This window comes from Spermophilus citellus, assembly GCF_964194105.1.
Source record: "Spermophilus citellus genome assembly, chromosome: 5".
Taxonomy (NCBI): Eukaryota; Metazoa; Chordata; class Mammalia; order Rodentia; family Sciuridae; genus Spermophilus; species Spermophilus citellus.
Window position 1 is genome coordinate 105,619,164 of NC_138186.1, and position 19,343 is coordinate 105,638,506.

Consider the following 19,343-nt stretch of genomic DNA (forward strand, 5'->3'; position numbering starts at 1 on the left):
TGAACAATTGTATGATGTGCAACAGATTTAATGAAATCCCTATCAAAATCTCAATCACATATTTCAGAGACACAGAACAATCTTAAAATCTGTATGGAACCAGCAAAGAGCACGAATATTCAAAGTGATCTTGAGTAAACAACCAAAACAACAACAAAAACCCTAGAGGCATTAAAATATACTACACAAAGATATACTAATCAAAATAGTCTGTGCCAGTACACAAAGCAAACAGAGCAATAAAACTGAATAATTATATTCATTTACAGCCAATGAATTTTGGACAAAGGTACCAGAATATATAACAAATAACTGTTGGGAAAACTGTATATCCACATGCAGAAAAATGAAATTAGACCCTCATCTCACACATTCAAAACTCAACTCAAATGAATTAAAGACTTAAATGTAGGACCTAAAACTGTAAGAGAAAACATGAGAAAAGCTCTATGAATTGGACTAAGCAATGATTTCTTAGATATGACCACAAAAGTCCAAGCAACAAAAACAAATATACTTACTAAAAATGAATAATCTGCTCAGGAGATAAAACTGAACAAAGTGATGACAAAACATATGGAACAAGAGAAAATATATGCAAACTATATATCTGAAGAGATGTTAATATCCAAAATAGGTTAGAAACTAGAGAAGTCAAGAAAATAATCAAATGGACAAAGGATCCTTCTCAAAAGAAGACATACAAATGACCAATAGGCATAGGAAAAAATGTTCAACATCACTAATCATCAGAGGAACGCATCTTTTTCTTTTTTTCTTTTGCTACTGGGGATTGAACTCAGGGGCACTCAACCACTGAGCCACTTCCCCAGCCCTATTCTGTGTTTTATTTAGAGATAGGGTTTCACTGAGTTGCTTAGTGCCTCACCAATGCTAAGGCTGGATTTGAACTCGCAATCCTCCTGCCTCAGCCTCCCAAACCACTGGGATTACAGGCGCACACCACCATGCCTGGCTCATCTTCCATCTTCTGAAATATAAATTATTATAGTCATGATGGGATATAGTATGGAGGTTTATACAAAATTTTAAAATTATGCATCCAGCAATCCCAATCTTTGGTAAATATCTAAAGGAAATGAAACCAGTATGTCATAGAAATATATGCACTTCCATGTTCACTGCAGCATTATTCGTAATAGCCAAAATAAGTCTTCTACCTGAGTGTCCATAAATGAGTGAATGAACAAAAAAATTTGTGGTATGTATTTATGTATGTGTATACAAATACACACATAAAATGGAATACTATTTGACTCTTTAAAAAAGGAAACCCTGCTATTGGCAACAACACAGATGAAGTGGAGAACATTATGTTCAGCGAAGAAAGACAAATACCACACATGCACATAAGAAATTTTAAAAAGCTGAACTTTTAGAAGCAATAAGCACAATGATGGTTACAGCAACTGGGAGTGATGAAGGGTTGAAAGGATAAGAGAATACTGAAATAAACCAACATAGTGACTTCAGTGAAAAACATATTCATGTTTTCACCACAGAAAATATGTATGTGATGTAATGCTAATTACATCCATTTAATCATCCTACAATGTATACTTGTTTAAAAATATCATTGTATATGACTAATATTTATAATTTTTTGTCCATTAGAAAACCTAAGTTAATGTTAAAAAATAGTAAATAGCATATTGGTTGATCCACATGATTAATTATAAAGACTAAATTTAAGATATTAATAAAAGCATAAAACAATCTAAAATTTTTAAAACTTACAAATCCTGATTTCTCTAAATCTTCATTTCCTACAAGTAGGTTTTAAGCTCATAATCCAAAACAAGTCCTGACAATCTACAAATTTCCACTACTTGAAAATGAACATGTCTGAAGCACCTTTAAATCATGATCTTTGTTAAACACTAATTGGTAATTTACTAAATTGGTGCAATTTAGTAAAAACATACAATTTGCCCATAATTCTAGACATTTTATGAAAATCACCAAACAAAAACCTCTCTTTAAATTTGTCAAATAACTTTTGTTGTTTTGTTTTCTTTTAGGTATCCATTAGCAGTAATATAACAGATTAATAAAGGACTACCCTTTCATTTGAATAGAACTTCTTGATTCAAGCTCTCCTTCCCCTGGTTCTCGAAGCCAAACCGCTATGACTCAGCACTAACGATCCCGCCGAAACAACTGGTCAGCCCTTCTGATCCTACGGAAGTAAATGCCAACAGAACCTTCATAGGCAGTGGCCACAGGATTGAAACAGGGCTTGGGAGACACAGTCAGGACCCACCCGTTGCACTGGTCACCCGGCAAAGGGAACAAACTATCACCATTTGCATGGGATACCACCATGACAGAGAACTGACGTCACCAAAACGCGGCGGAGGAGATAAATTCATTGAAACCAGCAAAAACAGGTGTGTAATCCCCTAGCCTTCCCTCTCCACACAGCAGGGAAACCTTAAGGACCCCTCCCCCCTCCCAGCTCTCCCGTGAGCGCGATAGCCAGACCAAGGGAATCAGGGTGGTGCGGGACTCGTGGCACGGAACTCCCAGCTATCGCTCACACCAGTGCTGACAACTGAGGTCCTTTGCACCAGCTATCGGGGGGTGGCTACCAGAGGGCAAGCAAATTCTCTGGGGTTCTCAGCCCCAAGCTCTACAAACTTAGGGTCCAAGGGAATGGCAAACAGGGAGAGTGTGCCCAGGCGTTCATGAAAACAGAGCTCCCAGGAGCAGCAGACCTGGTGTATAGCCAATATTGTGGTGAGCATCACCAGTGAGCGGGGCCTGGCTTGAGGAAAAGAGGGGAAGTGTCTAGACACAAGAGAAGGCCCTAGGCACCCAGGATTGGAGACCCGCCCAGCCTGGGAGGAAGAGCTGCTGCACAGGGATTGGTTCCCGCCTATTGAGAGGAGAAACTTGGCCCAGTGGGCACAGCTCCACCTACTGGAAGAGAAGTTAATCAAACTGTAAGACTGCATTTCTTAATTGTTTTTTAATTTGGGTTTTTTTTTTCATTTTCATTTTTTGTTGTTTTGTAAATATTTTTTTTAATTTTTTAAAAATTTTTTAAAATTTCTTTATTCTTTTTTCTAATTTTAATTTTCTTTTTTTTAAATTATTATTTGTCTTTTCATATCTTTTCAATTCTCTTATTCCCCCTTGCTTGAATTCTATCTGCTTACTCTCATTCTCTTTAGTGACTTCTTCCCTTCCCTTCTAATACCTTTTCTCCCAAGCATCAAATAAATTTATAGGAGTAAACAGTAACTCATCAGTCAAACAGAACAAGAAGTAACATGAGCAGCTTCAAAAAGCAAGAAAGAAAAGGAGTACAAACAATGCAGGACAGCCTAAATATTCAGGAGGACCTAGAGCCATCAGAAACATGGTCATATAAAGAACTCAAGGAAGACCTTAGACAGATGGAATGGAACCTTAAAGAGGATACGAGACAGCAAATTCAAGCAGTGAAAGAACAGATTGAAAATGAATTACATAAACAGATAAAAGAAGAAGTTAAGCATCTTTATCAGGAGATAGAGATTATAAAAAAAATCAAACAATAATTCTAGAAATGAAAGAAACAATAAACCAAATTAAAAACTCAAATGAGAGTATCACTAACAGAGTGCAGCAAGTAGAAGCCAGAACGTCAGATAATGACGACAAAATATATCATCTTGAAAAAGAGTCTAGCCAACTCAGAAAGGCTGGTAAAAACTCACGAGAAAAACATCCAAGAGATATGGGATAACATAAAAAAACCAAATTTAAGAGTCATCGGGATAGAGGAAGGCACAGAGATTCAAACCAAGGGAACGAGTAACCTGCTAAATGAAATAATTACAGAAAACTTTCCAGAAATAAAAAAGGAAACGAATATACAAATTGTACATGCATACAGGACACCGAGCACACAAAATCACAGTAGACCAACGCCAAGACACATTGTTATGAAGATATCCAATATACAAAACAAAGAGAAAATATTAAAAGCTACAAGAGAAAGGAGGCAGATTACATTCAGGAGTAAACCAATAAGGTTAACAACGGATTTTTCATCACAGACACTGAAACCAAGAAGATCCTGGAACAACGTATTTCAAACACTGAAAGACAATGGATGCCAACCAAGAATTCTGTATCCAGCAAAATTAAGCTTCAGGTATGACAACGAAATAAAAATCTTTCATGATAAACAAAAGCTAAAAGAATTTGCAGCCAGAAAACCAGCATTGCAAAGCGTCTTGAGCAAAACACTACACGAGGAAGAAATGAAAAACAATAACCAAAACCATCAGTGGGAAGTGCCTCCGTAAAGACAGAGGACGGGGGGAAAGCTAATCATGGAGAAACAAACTAAATTAGAAAAAAAAAAAAAGATAAATAATCAAACATGGCAGGAAGTACAAACCATATATCAATAGTAACTCTAAATGGTAATGGCTTAAACTCTCCAATAAAGCGACATAGGCTGGTAACATAGATTAAAAAAACAAATCCAACAATATGCTGCCTCCAGGACACACATCTGATTGGAAAAGACATATACAGGCTGAAGGTGAAAGGTTGGGAAAAAATATACCATGCACACGGTCCTCGTAAGCAAGCAGGGGTGACCATCCTCATATCAAATAAAATCGACTTCAAGACTAAGTTAATCAAAAGGGATAAGGAAGGACATTATATACTGTTAAAAGGAACCATTCACCAACAAGACATAACAATTATCAATATTTATGCTGAGACATTCATAAAAAAAATTCTCCTCAAGTTCAAGAATCAAATAGACCACAACACAATAATTATGGGTGACTTCAACACACTTCTCTCACCATTGGACAGATCCTCCAAACAAAAGTTGAATAAAGAAAATATAGAACTCAATATCACAATCAATAACCTAGACTTAACTGACAGATATAGAATATATCAACCATCATCAAGTGGATATACTTTTTTCTCAGCAGCACATGGATCCTTCTCAAAAATAGACCATATATTATGCCATAGGGCAATCCTCAGTAAATATAAAGGGGTGGAGATAATACCATGCATTTTATCTGATCATAATGGAATGAAACTGGAAATCAATGATAAAAGAAGAAAGAAAAAATCCTACATCACATGGAAAATTAACAATATGATACTGAATGATCAATGGGTTACAGAAGACATAAAGGAGGAAATCAAAAAATTCTTAGAGACAAATGAAAATACAGACACAACATATCGTAATCTATGGGACACAATGAAAGAGCAGTTTTAAGAGGGAAATTCAGAGGGGGTTGGAACATGGCCGCCGAGGAGGAAGCAGGGACTCTGATGTCGCTGCACTAACGGGATCAAAAAGACCCTTTGGAACAGCGGCAGTCTTCACACTGAGGAACTTCTAGCAGAATTCCATGAAGAGGGGTCCTGCAGGGATCTGGTAGGTCTATAAGAAGTGTCGGTGTGTGGCCGCCGGGACTCGGGGCCTGGGGACTGTGATACTTGCCGGAGTCAGGCCGTCGCCTCCCCGGCCCCGGGTGCCACGAGCCATAAAGACACGGACCGGGCCGCGGTGCAGCTAGAAGCCGGGAACGCCGGGGGCGGAAAGAGCGAACAGGGCAGCGCCGGCTGTAGAAACCGCGGCGGAGAGAGGCGCGGGAGCTCGAAGCAGAGACACACCGGAGAGAGTGAGCCAGCACCCCGCCATCATCCCGAAATAGCGAGAGGAGAAAGTTGGCGGCGGGAAGTGAGTAAGCCCCTCCTGTTCCGTGCCCCGCACCACCGCGTCTGAAAAGCTAAGACAGACAGCTGCGACTCAGCATTAAGCTATCCGGCTGAGGCGGCTGGTCAGCGCTTCTCATTCCCCGGAGGTGGATGCCTGCCGGGCCTTCGTGGGTAGTGGCCGCAGGGTCCAGGCGGGGCTTGGGAGACAGTGGGGACCCGCTCGAGGCATTGGTCGCCCGGCAGGGGGAGGCGAACTGCAGCCGTTTGCTGAGGACACCACTGTGACAGAGGGCTGGCATGGCAGGACTGCGGCGGAGGAGATAAATTCATTGAAGCCTGCTGCAGAAGGTGTGTGGTCTCCTGGTTCTCCCTCCCCACGCATCAGGGAAACCTTAAGAGCCCCTCCCAGCTCTCCCGAGAGTGCTACAGCCAGCCCAAGGGAGTCAGAGGTGCTGCGGGACTGCCGCTCCCTCCAGGGATGGCTGTTGAGGTCTCTTGCACCAGCTACGGGGGTGTGGCTACAGGAGGGCAAGCAAAATTCGCTGAGGATTCTCAGCACCAAGCTCTACAAGCTTAGGGTCTGAGGGAATGGCAATCTGGAGGAGTGAGCCCAGTCGTTCATGAAAACAGGGCTCCCGGGAGCAGCAGACCCGGCCTGTAGCCAGTATTGTGGTGAGAGGGGCCTGGCTAGAGGAAAAGTGGAAGTGTTTGGACACAAGAGGAGGCCCTAGGCACTCAGGATTGGAGACTCGCCCAGTCTGGGAGGAGCTGCTGCACAGTGATTGGTTCCCGCGTACTGACGGGAAAGACTTGACCTGGGGGGCACAGCGCCACCTAGTGGAAGAGAAATTAATCAAACTCTAAGACGGCATTTATTAGTCTTTTTTATTGTTTTTTTTTTTCTTTTTTTTTTTTGATTGATTGGGGTTTTTCTTTCATCTTCATTTTTCAATCTTGTTTTTTCTTTCTTTTCTCTTTTTTTTCTCCTTCTTTCTCTTCTAATCTCAATTTTATTTATTTTTTTTAATTATTATTAATATTTTTTTAAATTTTTGTTCTTTTTTAGTTCCTATTTCTTTCTTCTTTTGTCTTTTCATTTTTCTTATCCCCCCTTCCTTGAATTCTACCTGCCTACTCTCATTCTCCTTAGTGACTCCTTCCCTTCCCTTCTAATACCTTTCCTCCCTAGCATCAAATAAATTTATAGGAAAATAACAGTAACCTAGCAGTCAACCAGAACAAGAAGCAACATGAGCAGCTTCAAGAAGCAAGGAAGAAGAGGAGTACAAGCAATGCAGGACAGCCTAAATACTCAGGAGGACCTAGAGTCATCAGAAAAATGGTCATATAAAGACCTCAAGGAACACCTTAGACAGATGGAATGGAACCTCAAAGAGGATACGAGACAGCAAATTCAAGCAGCGAAAGAACACATTGAGAATGAGTTACATAAACAGCTAAAAGAAGAAGTTAAGCATCTTTATAAGGAGATAGAGATTATAAAAAATAATCAAACAGTAATTCTAGAAATGAAGGAAACGATAAACCAAATTAAAAACTCAATCGAGAGTATCACTAACAGAGTGGAGCAAGTAGAAGCCAGAACGTCAGATAATGAAGACAAAATATATCAACTTGAAAAGAGTCTAGCCAACTCAGATAGGCTGGTTAAGAATCACGAGAAAAACATCCAAGAGATTTTGGATAACTTAAAAAAACCAAACTTACGAGTCATCGGGATAGAGGAAGGCACAGAGATTCATGCCAAGGGAATGAATAACCTGCTGAATGAGATAATTACAGAAAACTTTCCAGAAATAAAAAAGGAAACGAATATACAAATTGTACATGCATACAGGACACCGAGCACACAAAATCACAGTAGACCAACGCCAAGACACATTGTTATGAAGCTATCCAATATACAGAACAAGGAGAAAATATTAAAAGCTACAAGAGAAAAGAGACAGATTACATTTAGGGGTAAACCAATAAGGTTGACAACGGATTTTTCATCACAGACACTGAAAGCGAGAAGATCCTGGAACAACGTATTTCAAACACTGAAAGACAATGGATGCCAACCAAGAATTCTGTATCCAGCAAAATTAAGCTTCAGATACGACAACGAAATAAAAATCTTTCATGATAAACAAAAGCTAAAAGAATTTGCAGCCAGAAAACCTGCATTGCAAAGCATTTTGAGCAAAACACTACACGAGGAAGAGATGAAAAACAATAACCAAAACCATCAGTGGGAAGTGCCTCAGTAAAGACAGAGGGCGAGGGGAAAGATAATCACGGAGAAACAAACTAAATATTAAAAAAAAAAAAAAAAAAGGATAAACATTCAAACATGGATGGAAGTTCAAACCATATATCAATAGTAACTCTGAATGTTAACGGCCTAAACTCTCCAATAAAGCGACATAGGCTGGTATCATGGATTAAAAAAACAAATCCAACAATATGCTGCCTCCAGGAGACACATCTGATTGGAAGAGACATACACAGGCTGAAGGTGAAAGGATGGGAAAAAATATACCACGCACACAGTTCTCGTAAGCAAGCAGGAGTGGCCATCCTCATATCGAATAAAATCGACTTCAAGACTAAGTTAATCAAAAGGGATAAAGAAGGTCATTATATACTGTTAAAAGGAACCATTCACCAACAAGACATAACAATTATCAATATTTATGCACCAAACAATGGTGCTGCGACATTCATAAAACAAACTCTCCTCAAGTTCAAGAATCAAATAGACCACAACACAATAATTATAGGTGACTTCAACACACCTCTTTCACCGTTGGACAGATCCTCCAAACAAAAATTGAATAAAGAAACTATAGAACTCAATATCACAATCAACAACCTAGACTTAACTGACATATATAGAATATATCAACCATCATCAAATGGATATACTTTTTTCTCAGCAGCACATGGATCCTTCTCAAAAATAGACCATATATTATGCCATAGGGCAACCCTCAGTAAATATAAAGGGGTGGAGATAATACCATGCATTTTATCTGATCATAATGGAATGAAACTGGAAATCAATGATAAAAGAAGGAAGGAAAAATCCTACATCACATGGAAAATGAACAATATGTTACTGAATGATCAATGGGTTACAGAAGACATAAAGGAGGAAATTAAAAAATTCTTAGAGATAAATGAAAATACAGACACAACATATCGGAATCTATGGGACACAATGAAAGCAGTTTTAAGAGGAAAATTCATCGCCTGGTGGTCATTCCTCAAAAAAAGAAAAAAACAACAAATAAATGAGCTCACACTTCACCTCAAAGCCCTAGAAAAGGAAGAGCAAAACAACAGCAAATGTAGCAGAAGGCTAGAAATAATTAAAATTAGAGCGGAAATCAATGAAATTGAAACAAAAGAAACTATTGAAAAAATTAACAAAACTAAAAGTTGGTTCTTCGAAAAATTAAATAAGATCGACAGACCTTTAGCCATGCTAACGAAGAGAAGAAGAGAGAGAACACAAATTACTAACATACGGGATGAAAAAGGCAATATTACAACAGATCCTACAGAAATACAGAAGACAATTAGAAATTATTTTGAAAACCTATATTCCAACAAAATAGAAGATAGTGAAGACATCGATAAATTTCTTAAGTCATATGATTTGCCCAGACTGAGTCAGGAGGATACACACAATTTGAACAGACCAATATCAATGGATGAAATTGAAGAAGCCATCAAAAGACTACCAACCAAGAAAAGCCCAGGACCGGATGGATATACAGCGGAGTTTTACAAAACCTTTAAAGAAGAATTAAAACCAATACTTTTCAAGTTATTTCAGGAAATAGAAAAAGAGGGAGCTCTTCCAAACTCATTCTATGAGGCCAACATCACCCTGATTCCGAAACCAAAGACACCTCAAAGAAAGAAAACTACAGACCAATATCTCTAATGAACCTAGATGCAAAAATCCTCAATAAAATTCTGGCGAATCGAATACAAAAACACATCAAAAAAATTGTGCACCATGACCAAGTAGGATTCATCCCTGGGATGCAAGGATGGTTCAACATACGGAAATCAATAAATGTTATTCACCACATCAATAGACTTAAAGATAAGAACCATATGATCATCTCGATAGATGCAGAGAAAGCATTTGACAAAGTACAGCATCCCTTTATGTTCAAAACATAAGAAAAATTAGGGATAACAGGAACCTACCTTGACATTGTAAAAGCTATCTATGCTAAGCCTCAGGCCAGCATCATTCTGAATGGACAAAAGTTGAAGGCATTCCCTCTAAAATCCGGAACAAGACAGGGATGCCCTCTATCTCCACTTCTATTCAATATAGTTCTCGAAACACTGGCCAGAGCAATTAGACAGACGAAAGAAATTAAAGGCATAAAAATTAGAAAAGAAGAACTTAAATTATCACTATTTGCAGATGACATGATTCTATACCTAGAAGACCCAAAAGAGTCTACAAAGAAACTACTGGAACTAATAAATGAATTCAGCAAAGTGTCAGGATATAAAATCAACACGCATAAATCAAAGGCATTTCTGTATATCAGCGACAAATCTTCGGAAACGGAAATGAGGAAAAACACTCCATTCAAGATATCCTCAAAAAAAATAAAATACTTGGGAATTAACCTAACAAAAGAGGTGAAAGATTTATATAATGAAAACTACAGAACCCTAAAGAGAGAAGTTGATGAAGATCTTAGAAGATGGAAAAACATACCCTGTTCATGGATAGGCAGAACTAACATCATCAAAATGGCGATATTACCAAAAGTTCTCTATAGGTTTAATGCAATGCCAATCAAAATCCCAACGGCATATCTTGTAGAAATTGACAAAGCAATCATGAAATTCATATGGAAAAATAAAAGACCCAGAATAGCAAAAGCAATTCTAAACAGGAAGTGTGAATCAGGCGGTATAGCGATACCAGATTTCAAACTATATTACAAAGCAATAGTGACAAAAACAGCATGGTACTGGCACCAAAACAGGCGGGTGGACCAATGGTTTAGAATAGAGGACACAGAGACTGATCCACAAAGTTACAACTATCTTATATTTGATAAAGGGGCTAAAAGCATGCAATGGAGGAAGGATAGCATCTTCAACAAATGGTGTTGGGAAAACTGGAAATCCATATGCAACAAAATGAAACTGAACCCCTTTCTCTCGCCATGCACAAAAGTTAACTCAAAATGGATCAAGGAACTTGATATCAAACCAGAGACTCTGCATCTGATAGAAGACAAAGTTGGATCCGATCTACAAATTGTGGGGTCGGGCTCCAAATTCCTTAATAGGACACCCATAGCACAAAGAGTTAACAACAAGAATCAACAAATGGGACTTAATTAAACTTAAAAGTTTTTTCTCAGCAAGAGAAACAATAAGAGAGGTAAACAGGGAGCCTACATCCTGGGAACAAATCTTTACTCCTCACACTTCAGATAGAGCCCTAATATCCAGAGTATACAAAGAACTCAAAAAATTAGACAATAAGACAACAAATAACCCAATCAACAAATGGGCCAAGGACCTGAACAGACACTTCTCAGAGGAGGATATACAATCAATCAATAAGTACAAGAAAAAATGCTCACCATATTCTAGCAGTCAGAGAAATGCAAATCAAAACCACCCTAAGATACCATTTCACTCCAGTAAGATTGGCAGCCACTATGAAGTCAAACAACAATAAGTGCTGGAGAGGCTGTGGAGAAAAGGGTACACTTGTACATTGCTGGTGGGACTGCAAATTGGTGCGGCCAATTTGGAAAGCAGTTTGGAGATTCCAGGGAAAGATGGGAATGGAACCACCATTTGACCCTGCTATTGCCCTTCTTGGACTATTCCCTGAAGACCTTAAAAGAGCATGCTACAGGGATACTGCCACATCGATGTTCATAGCAGCACAATTCACAATTGCTAGACTGTGGAACCAACCCAGATGCCCCTCAGTAGATGAATGGATAAAAAAAATGTGGCATCTATACACAATGGAGTACTATGCAGCAATAAAAAATGACAAAATCATAGAATTTTCAGGGAAATGGATGGCACTAGAGCAGATTATGCTTAGTGAAGCTAGCCAATCCCTAAAAAACAAATACCAAATGTCGTCTTTGATATAATGAGAGCAACTATGAACAGAGCAGGGAGGAAGAGTAGGAAGAAAAGATTAACATTAAACAGAGACATGAGATGGGAGGGAAAGGGTGAGAAAAGGGAAATTGCATGGAAATGGAGACCCTCATTGCTATACAAAATTACATACAAGAGGTTGTGAGGGAATGGGAAAATAAACAAGGAGAGAAATGAATTACAGTAGATGGGGTAGAGAGAGAAGCTGGGAGGGGAGGGGAGGGGGGATAGTAGGGGATAGGAAAGGTAGCAGAATACAACAATTACCAATAGGACATTATGTAAAAATGTGGAGGTGTAACCGATGTGACTCTGCAAGCTGCATTTGGGGTAAAATTGGGGGTTCATAACCCACTTCAGTCCAATGTATGAAGTGGGTTATGTCAAGAGCTTTGTAATGTTGTGAACAACCAATAAAAAAAAAAAAAAAAAAAGAGGGAAATTCATCGCCTGGAGGTCATTCCTCAAAAAAAGGAAAAAACAACAAATAAATGAGTTCACACTTCATCTCAAAGCCCTAGAAAAGGAAGAGCAAAACAACAGCAAATGTAGCAGAAGGCAAGAAATAATTAAAATCAGAGCGGAAATTAACGAAATTGAAACAAAAGAAACTACTGAAAAAATTAACAAAACTAACAGTTGGTTCTTTGAAAAAATAAACAAGATCGACAGACCCTTATCCATGCTAACAAAGAGAAGAAGAGAGAGAACTCAAATTACTAACATACGGGATGAAAAAGGCAATATCACAAGAGATGCTACAGAAATACAGAAGACAATTAGAAATTATTTTGAAAACCTATATTCCAATAAAATGGAAGATAGTGAAGACATTGATAAATTTCTTAAGTCATATGATTTGCCCAGACTGAGTCAGAAGGACACACACAATTTGAACAGACCAATATCAATGGATGAAATAGAAGAAGCAATCAAAAGACTACCAACCAAGAAAAGCCCAGGACCAGATGGGTATACAGCAGAGTTTTACAAAACCTTTAAAGAAGAATTAATACCAATACTTTTCAAGTTATTTCAGGAAATAGAAAAAGAGGGAGCTCTTCCAAATTCATTCTATGAGGCAAACATCACCCTGATTCCGAAACCAGACAAAGACACCTCAAAGAAAGAAAACTACAGACCAATATCTCTGATGAACCTAGATGCAAAAATCCTCAATAAAATTCTGCCGAATCGGATACAAAGGCACATCAAAAAAATTGTGCACCATGATCAAGTGGGATTCATCCCTGGCATGCAAGGATGGTTCAATATACGGAAATCAATAAATGTTATTCACCAGATCAATAAACTCAAAGATAAGAACCATATGATCATCTCGATAGACGCAGAGAAAGCATTCGACAAAGTACAGCATCCCTTTATGTTCAAGACATTAGAAAAACTAGGGATAACAGAAACTTACCTTGACATTGTAAAAGCTATCTATGCTAAGCCTCACGCTAGCATCATTCTGAATGGAGAAAAATTGAAGGCATTCCCTCTAAAATCTGGAACAACACAGGAATGCCCTCTATCACCACTTCTATTCAATACAGTTCTCGAAAGACTGGCCAGAGCAATTAGACAGACGAAAGAAATTAAAGGCATAAAAATAGGAAAAGAAGAACTTAAATTATCACTATTTGCAGATGACATGATTCTATACCTAGAAGACCCAATAGGGTCTACAAAGAAACTACTAGAACTAATAAATGAATTCAGCAAAGTGGCAGGATATAAAATCAACACGCATAAATCAAAGGCATTTTGTATATCAGCGACAAAACTTCTGAAACGGAAATTAGGAAAAATACTCCATTCACAATATCCTCAAAAAAAATTAAATACTTGGGAATCAACCTAACAAAAGACATGAAAGATTTATACAATGAAAACTACAGAACCCTAAAGAGAGATATAGAACAAGACCTTAGAAGATGGAAAAATATACCCTGTTCATGAATAGGCAGAACTAACATTATCAAAATGGCGATATTACCAAAAGTTCTCTATAGGTTTAATGCAATGCGAATCAAAATCCCAACGGCATTTCTTGTAGAAATAGATAAAGCAATCATGAAATTCATATGGAAAAATAAAAGACCCAGAATAGCAAAAGCAATTCTAAGCAGGAATTGTGAATCAGGCGGTATAGCGATACCAGATTTCAAACTATATTACAGAGCAATAGTAACAAAAACAGCATGGTACTGGTACCAAAACAGGCGGGTGGACCAATGGTACAGAATAGAGGACACAGAGACTAATCCACAAAGTTACAACTATCTTATATTTGATAAAGGGGCTAAAAACATGCAATGGAGGAAGGATAGCATCTTCAACAAATGGTGTTGGGAAAACTGGAAATCCATATGCAACAAAATGAAACTGAATCCTCTCCTCTCCCCATGCACAAAAGTTAACTCAAAATGGACCAAGGAGGTTGATATCAAATCAGAGACTCTGCGTCTGATAGAAGAAAAAGTTGGCTCCGATCTACATATTGTGGGGTCGGGCTCCAAATTCCTTAATAGGACACCCATAGCTCAAGAGTTAATAACAAGTATCAACAAATGGGACTTACTTAAACTAAAAAGTTTTTTCATAGCAAGAGAAACAATAAGAGAGGTAAATAGGGAGCCTACATAATGGGAACAAATTTTTACTCCTCACACTTCAGATAGAGCCCTAATATCCAGGGTATACAAAGAATTCAAAAAATTAGACAATAAGATAACAAATAATCCAATAAACAAATGGGCCAAGGACCTGAACAGACACTTCTCAGAGGAGGACATACAATCAATCAACAAGTACATGAAAAAATGCTCACCATCTCTAGCAGTCAGAGAAATGCAAATCAAAACCACCCTAAGATACCATCTCACTCCAGTAAGATTGGCAGCCATTATGAAGTCAAACAACAACAAGTGCTGGCGAGGATGTGGGGAAAAGGGTACTCTTGTACATCGCTCGTGGGACTACAAATTGGTTCGGCCAATTTGGAAAGCAGTATGGAGATTCCTGGGAAAGCTGGGAATGGAACCACCATTTGACCCAGCTATTGCCCTTCTCGGACTACTCCCTGAAGACCTTCAAAGAGCGTACTACAGGGATACTGCCACATCGATGTTCATAGAAGCACAATTCACAATAGCTAGACTGTGGAACCAACCCAGATGCCCTTCAATAGATGAATGGATAAAAAAAAATGTGGCATTTATACACCATGGAGTATTACGCAGCACTAAAAAATGACAAAATCATGGAATTTGCAGGGAAATGGATGGCACTAGAGCAGATTATGCTTAGTGAAGCTAGCCAATCCCTAAAAAACAAATACCAAATGTCTTCTTTGATATAATGAGAGCAACTAAGAACAGAGCAGGGAGGAAGAGCAGGAAGAAAAGATTAACATTGAAAAGAGACATGAGGTGGGAGGAAAAGGGAGAGAAAAGGGAAATTGCATGGAAATGAAGGGAGACCCTCATTGCTATACAAAATTACATATAAGAGGTTGTGAGGGGAATGGGAAAATAAACAAGGAGAGAAATGAATTACTGTAGATGGGGTAGAGAGAGAAGATGGGAGGGGAAGGGAAGGAGGATAGTAGAGGATAGAAAAGGTAGCAGAATACAACAGTTACTAATAGAGCATTATGTACAATTGTGGATGTGTAACCGATGTGATTCTGCTATCTGCATTTGGGGTAAAAATTGGGAGTTCATAACCCACTTGAATCTAATGTATGAAATATGATATGTCAAGAGCTTTGTAATGTTGTGAACAACCAATAAAAAAAATAAACAAATAAATAAAAAATAAATGAATAGAACTTCTATTTGAATACAAGTTAAATTTACAGACATTTTTCTAAACATCTTATTTTCATTTATTTATTCTTGACCAGAGGAGGAGAAATATTTAAAAAAATAAAAATAAACTAAAAAATATTAAAAACAATTTAATTAAAAAGTGGGCAACAGATCTTAAGAGGCACTTCTCAAAAAAACATTCAAAATATGTATTAAAAAATGCTCAATATCACTTATTATCAGGGAAATCAAAATCAAAACCACAATGAAATAGCAGCTCACCCCAGTAAAAATGGCTGTTATAGAAAAGACTGAAGATAATAAGTTCTGGCAAGAATGTGGAGAAAAGGGAACACTTGCATACTGTTGGTGGAAATATATAGTGATTATGAAAACACTGTAAAGTTTTCAAAAAAATAGAACTATCATATAATCGAATAATTCCATCGCTTAATATATAACCAAAGGAAATAAAATTAGTATTTTGAAGAGACATCTATACTTCCACTTTGATTGCAGCACAATTAAAAGTCACCAAGAAACTTTCAACTGATGAATGGATAAAGATAATGTGGTACCTATACACAAAGAATACTATTCTGCAACAGATAAGAATAAAATCCTGTAATTTGCCACATGGATTAAACAGAAGATCATTATGTTAAGTGAAATAAGTCAGGCATAAAAAGATGTCACTCATATTTAGAATCTACAAAAGTTATTTCATAGAAGTTGAGAATAAGTAGTTACCAGCAACTGTGGAGAGAAAGTGGAAGGAAGGTGAGGAAATATTCATCAGTATATACTAAGTTACAGTCAGACAGGAACAAGCTCTGGTGTGCTACTGTACAGTAGGGTAATCATACATAATAATAATGTCCTGTACATTTAAAAAAGCTGGAAGAAAGGATTTTGAAAGCTTTTACTATGAAGAAATGATAAATGAGGAGAGAGATGGTTTAACCTCATTTAAACACACTATATGAAAGTATGGAAACATGTTACTATATTAATATGTACAATTTTCATGTATTTATGTACAGGTTAAAAAGTAATTTCCCTTTTAATTCCCAGATAATAGTAACTAAATATAAAATTAGGAGAATTAATAATCAAACTATTACAGATTAAGTTTTTATAGATCAAACCACTTGCAATAAGTATAAACTATTACCATTAAGCACCAAAACAACAAGTACTTCTTAAAGTATTACCTTATCATACCTGTTGATTGATAGGCTTATTAAATCACAAAAAAGATTTTCACAATGTTCTTCAAATAAGCTGACATTGGTTAAATTTTCACCTGCCAAACTGACAAACTGATGTCCATATATAACTTTTTCTGAAAAATAAAAAAATAAACTATATTTAAAACTACAGATTTTAGTAATTTAGAAAAGCAAGAGTGTGTACCCCTTTATATAAAAAATGATGCATACAGCTTGTAAACTCTTTTTTTTTTTTTGCAAATAGAAGTTACATTTGAGGACAATAACTTTCTTTTATGAGCATTAATAAACATTCACAACAAATATTTTCAGTACTTCTATATAAATTTAATAAGCTTCTTTTTTTCCCCCTAAAGTCTATCTTTAAAAAGCATTAAAGCTACATCACTTAAAAACAAGAGAGAAAAATTTAACCTACTTTTCTTTCTTTCTTTTTTTGGTACCAGGGATTGAACTCAGGGGCACTTGACTACTGAGCCACATCCCCAGCCCTATCTTTTATTTTATTTAGAGACAAGGTCTCACTGAGTTGCTTAGCGTCTCACTTTTGCTGAGTCTGGCTTTAGACTTGCAATCCTCCTGCCTCAGCCTCCCGAGCCACTGAGATTACAGGTGTGCACCACCATGCACAGCTCTCACCCACCTTTCTGATCAATAAAACTTCTAAAACATTATTATTTTAACAAATACTGATAAGCTGACCACATGCAATCATTATGGGCCATAGACCAAACTAAAGTAACAAACAAGCAAAATTTGCACTTATCACAGCAAGTTCACTTCTGTATTGCTTTAAGAAAATATGTGAAATACAGAGTCCCCATGAGAATAAATTATAAATCTGTGTATACTTTTGTATGTTTGTTTATACATGCTCACACATGTATACACACACACATATGTTAAAAATTTTTAAGTCTATTAATAAATTGCAAAGCAGATATTGAGGTTATGCATACCATTACAACATAAATAACAGGTTGTTAACCTAAAATGCAAACCACCAAGATTAAGAAATAAATAGGCAACATATGAAATAAAGAATTATTACTTATATATTAACTTCTACTAAAATAGTAAGAAAATTTTAAAAGATAACAGGTAATTAATAAAACAACTATGAACAGACAATAAAATTATATAAAGGTATTCAACTTCACTAGTAACCAGAAAATTCAAAAGAGAATATAACTTTCCATGTATTAGTTAGCCAAAAAAATTAATAATGTCCTCTACTGGCAAGAATATGTAGTAAAGTTTCACTCATAGTTAACCTATTAGTTCCGACTTACTATACAACAACAAAAAAGAGCAGCATATATAATATTTAACTGCCAATGTGCCACTCTACTTCTAAGAAATTATTTTATAGACTAATGTGCACATAGATTAAAATATGTGTATGCATACACATGTGTATATGGATGTTCAGTGACATATTATATATAATATAAAATAAATGGAAATAACTTAAATGTTTAAAAAGTAGACAAGGTTCAATAAAGTACAGTAGATCTTTAAATGAATACGCAGAACTATATGTAGTAACATAAACAGATCTCTATAAAACTGCTAAATCAAAGACCACACTGAAAAGTGATGATACTATCTGTAGTTAAAGCAAAAACCCAATCCTACCTGTGAATTTATATACATGTACCAATAGATAGTGAATATAGTGAATATGGAAAGATAAATAGACCAACCTATTCCCTGCATTAACTCAGGGAAAACGGATTATAACTTTTATTATTTATTTTGATTACTACTTAACTTTCTAAAATAAAAATCAGACAATACTTATGACTTAAGGAATGAAAGTTCAGATGTCTAAAAAAGAAATAAATCAAAAACCCAAAAACTTACTAAATTTTTCACCCAGCATGTGAAGAATCTCTAAAGCCATCCAATGGATATCTAAGTAGAGATGTAATAAATGCCATGATGGAGGAAAAAGCTGTGAACGACATCATCCAGTACAATTGAAAATTCATAATACTTTACTAAGTACTCTGTAGTATTTCAAAATATTCCGCCATACACACAAGGGTAAAGAACCAGTTAACCTACCACTACTCAAAAACTCAGGGAAAATCTGCATTGTTCATTGGAGTATTCTTTCAATGAAGATCTTTGAATTGAAAGCAGGATATATTTTCAACCATTGGTTTTAGACCCATTTCGAGGCTGCTCAATAGATTTGTAGAATCTTCCCTGCAACCAATGTCCAATTCTACTAAAGTTGTAAGGCAGTCAAAGAATTTTTAGAAACATTTTCATGACTTTGTTTTGGAATTTAGCTAGCAAATATAGTTTTTAATGTAATGAGTACCCAAAAACTTCTATATATATTTTTTTTTTAAAAAAAAGAGCTTCAGACTACCATGTAGACATT

General features: G+C 36.7%; 1 protein-coding gene across 1 annotated transcript in view; it reads right to left on the minus strand.

Annotated features, from left to right (window-relative positions):
- The window catches only part of MMS22L (MMS22 like, DNA repair protein), a 127,374-nt gene that overhangs the window by 97,271 nt on the left and 10,760 nt on the right, over positions 1-19,343 (minus strand). Inside the window, exons 7-8 of the mRNA XM_081295429.1 lie at positions 18,815-18,905; positions 16,931-17,061 (exon numbers count right to left, since the gene is read on the minus strand). Of these exons, the coding sequence (XP_081151555.1) occupies positions 16,931-17,061; positions 18,815-18,905 (222 nt within the window). The remainder of the gene's footprint in view (positions 1-16,930; positions 17,062-18,814; positions 18,906-19,343) is intronic.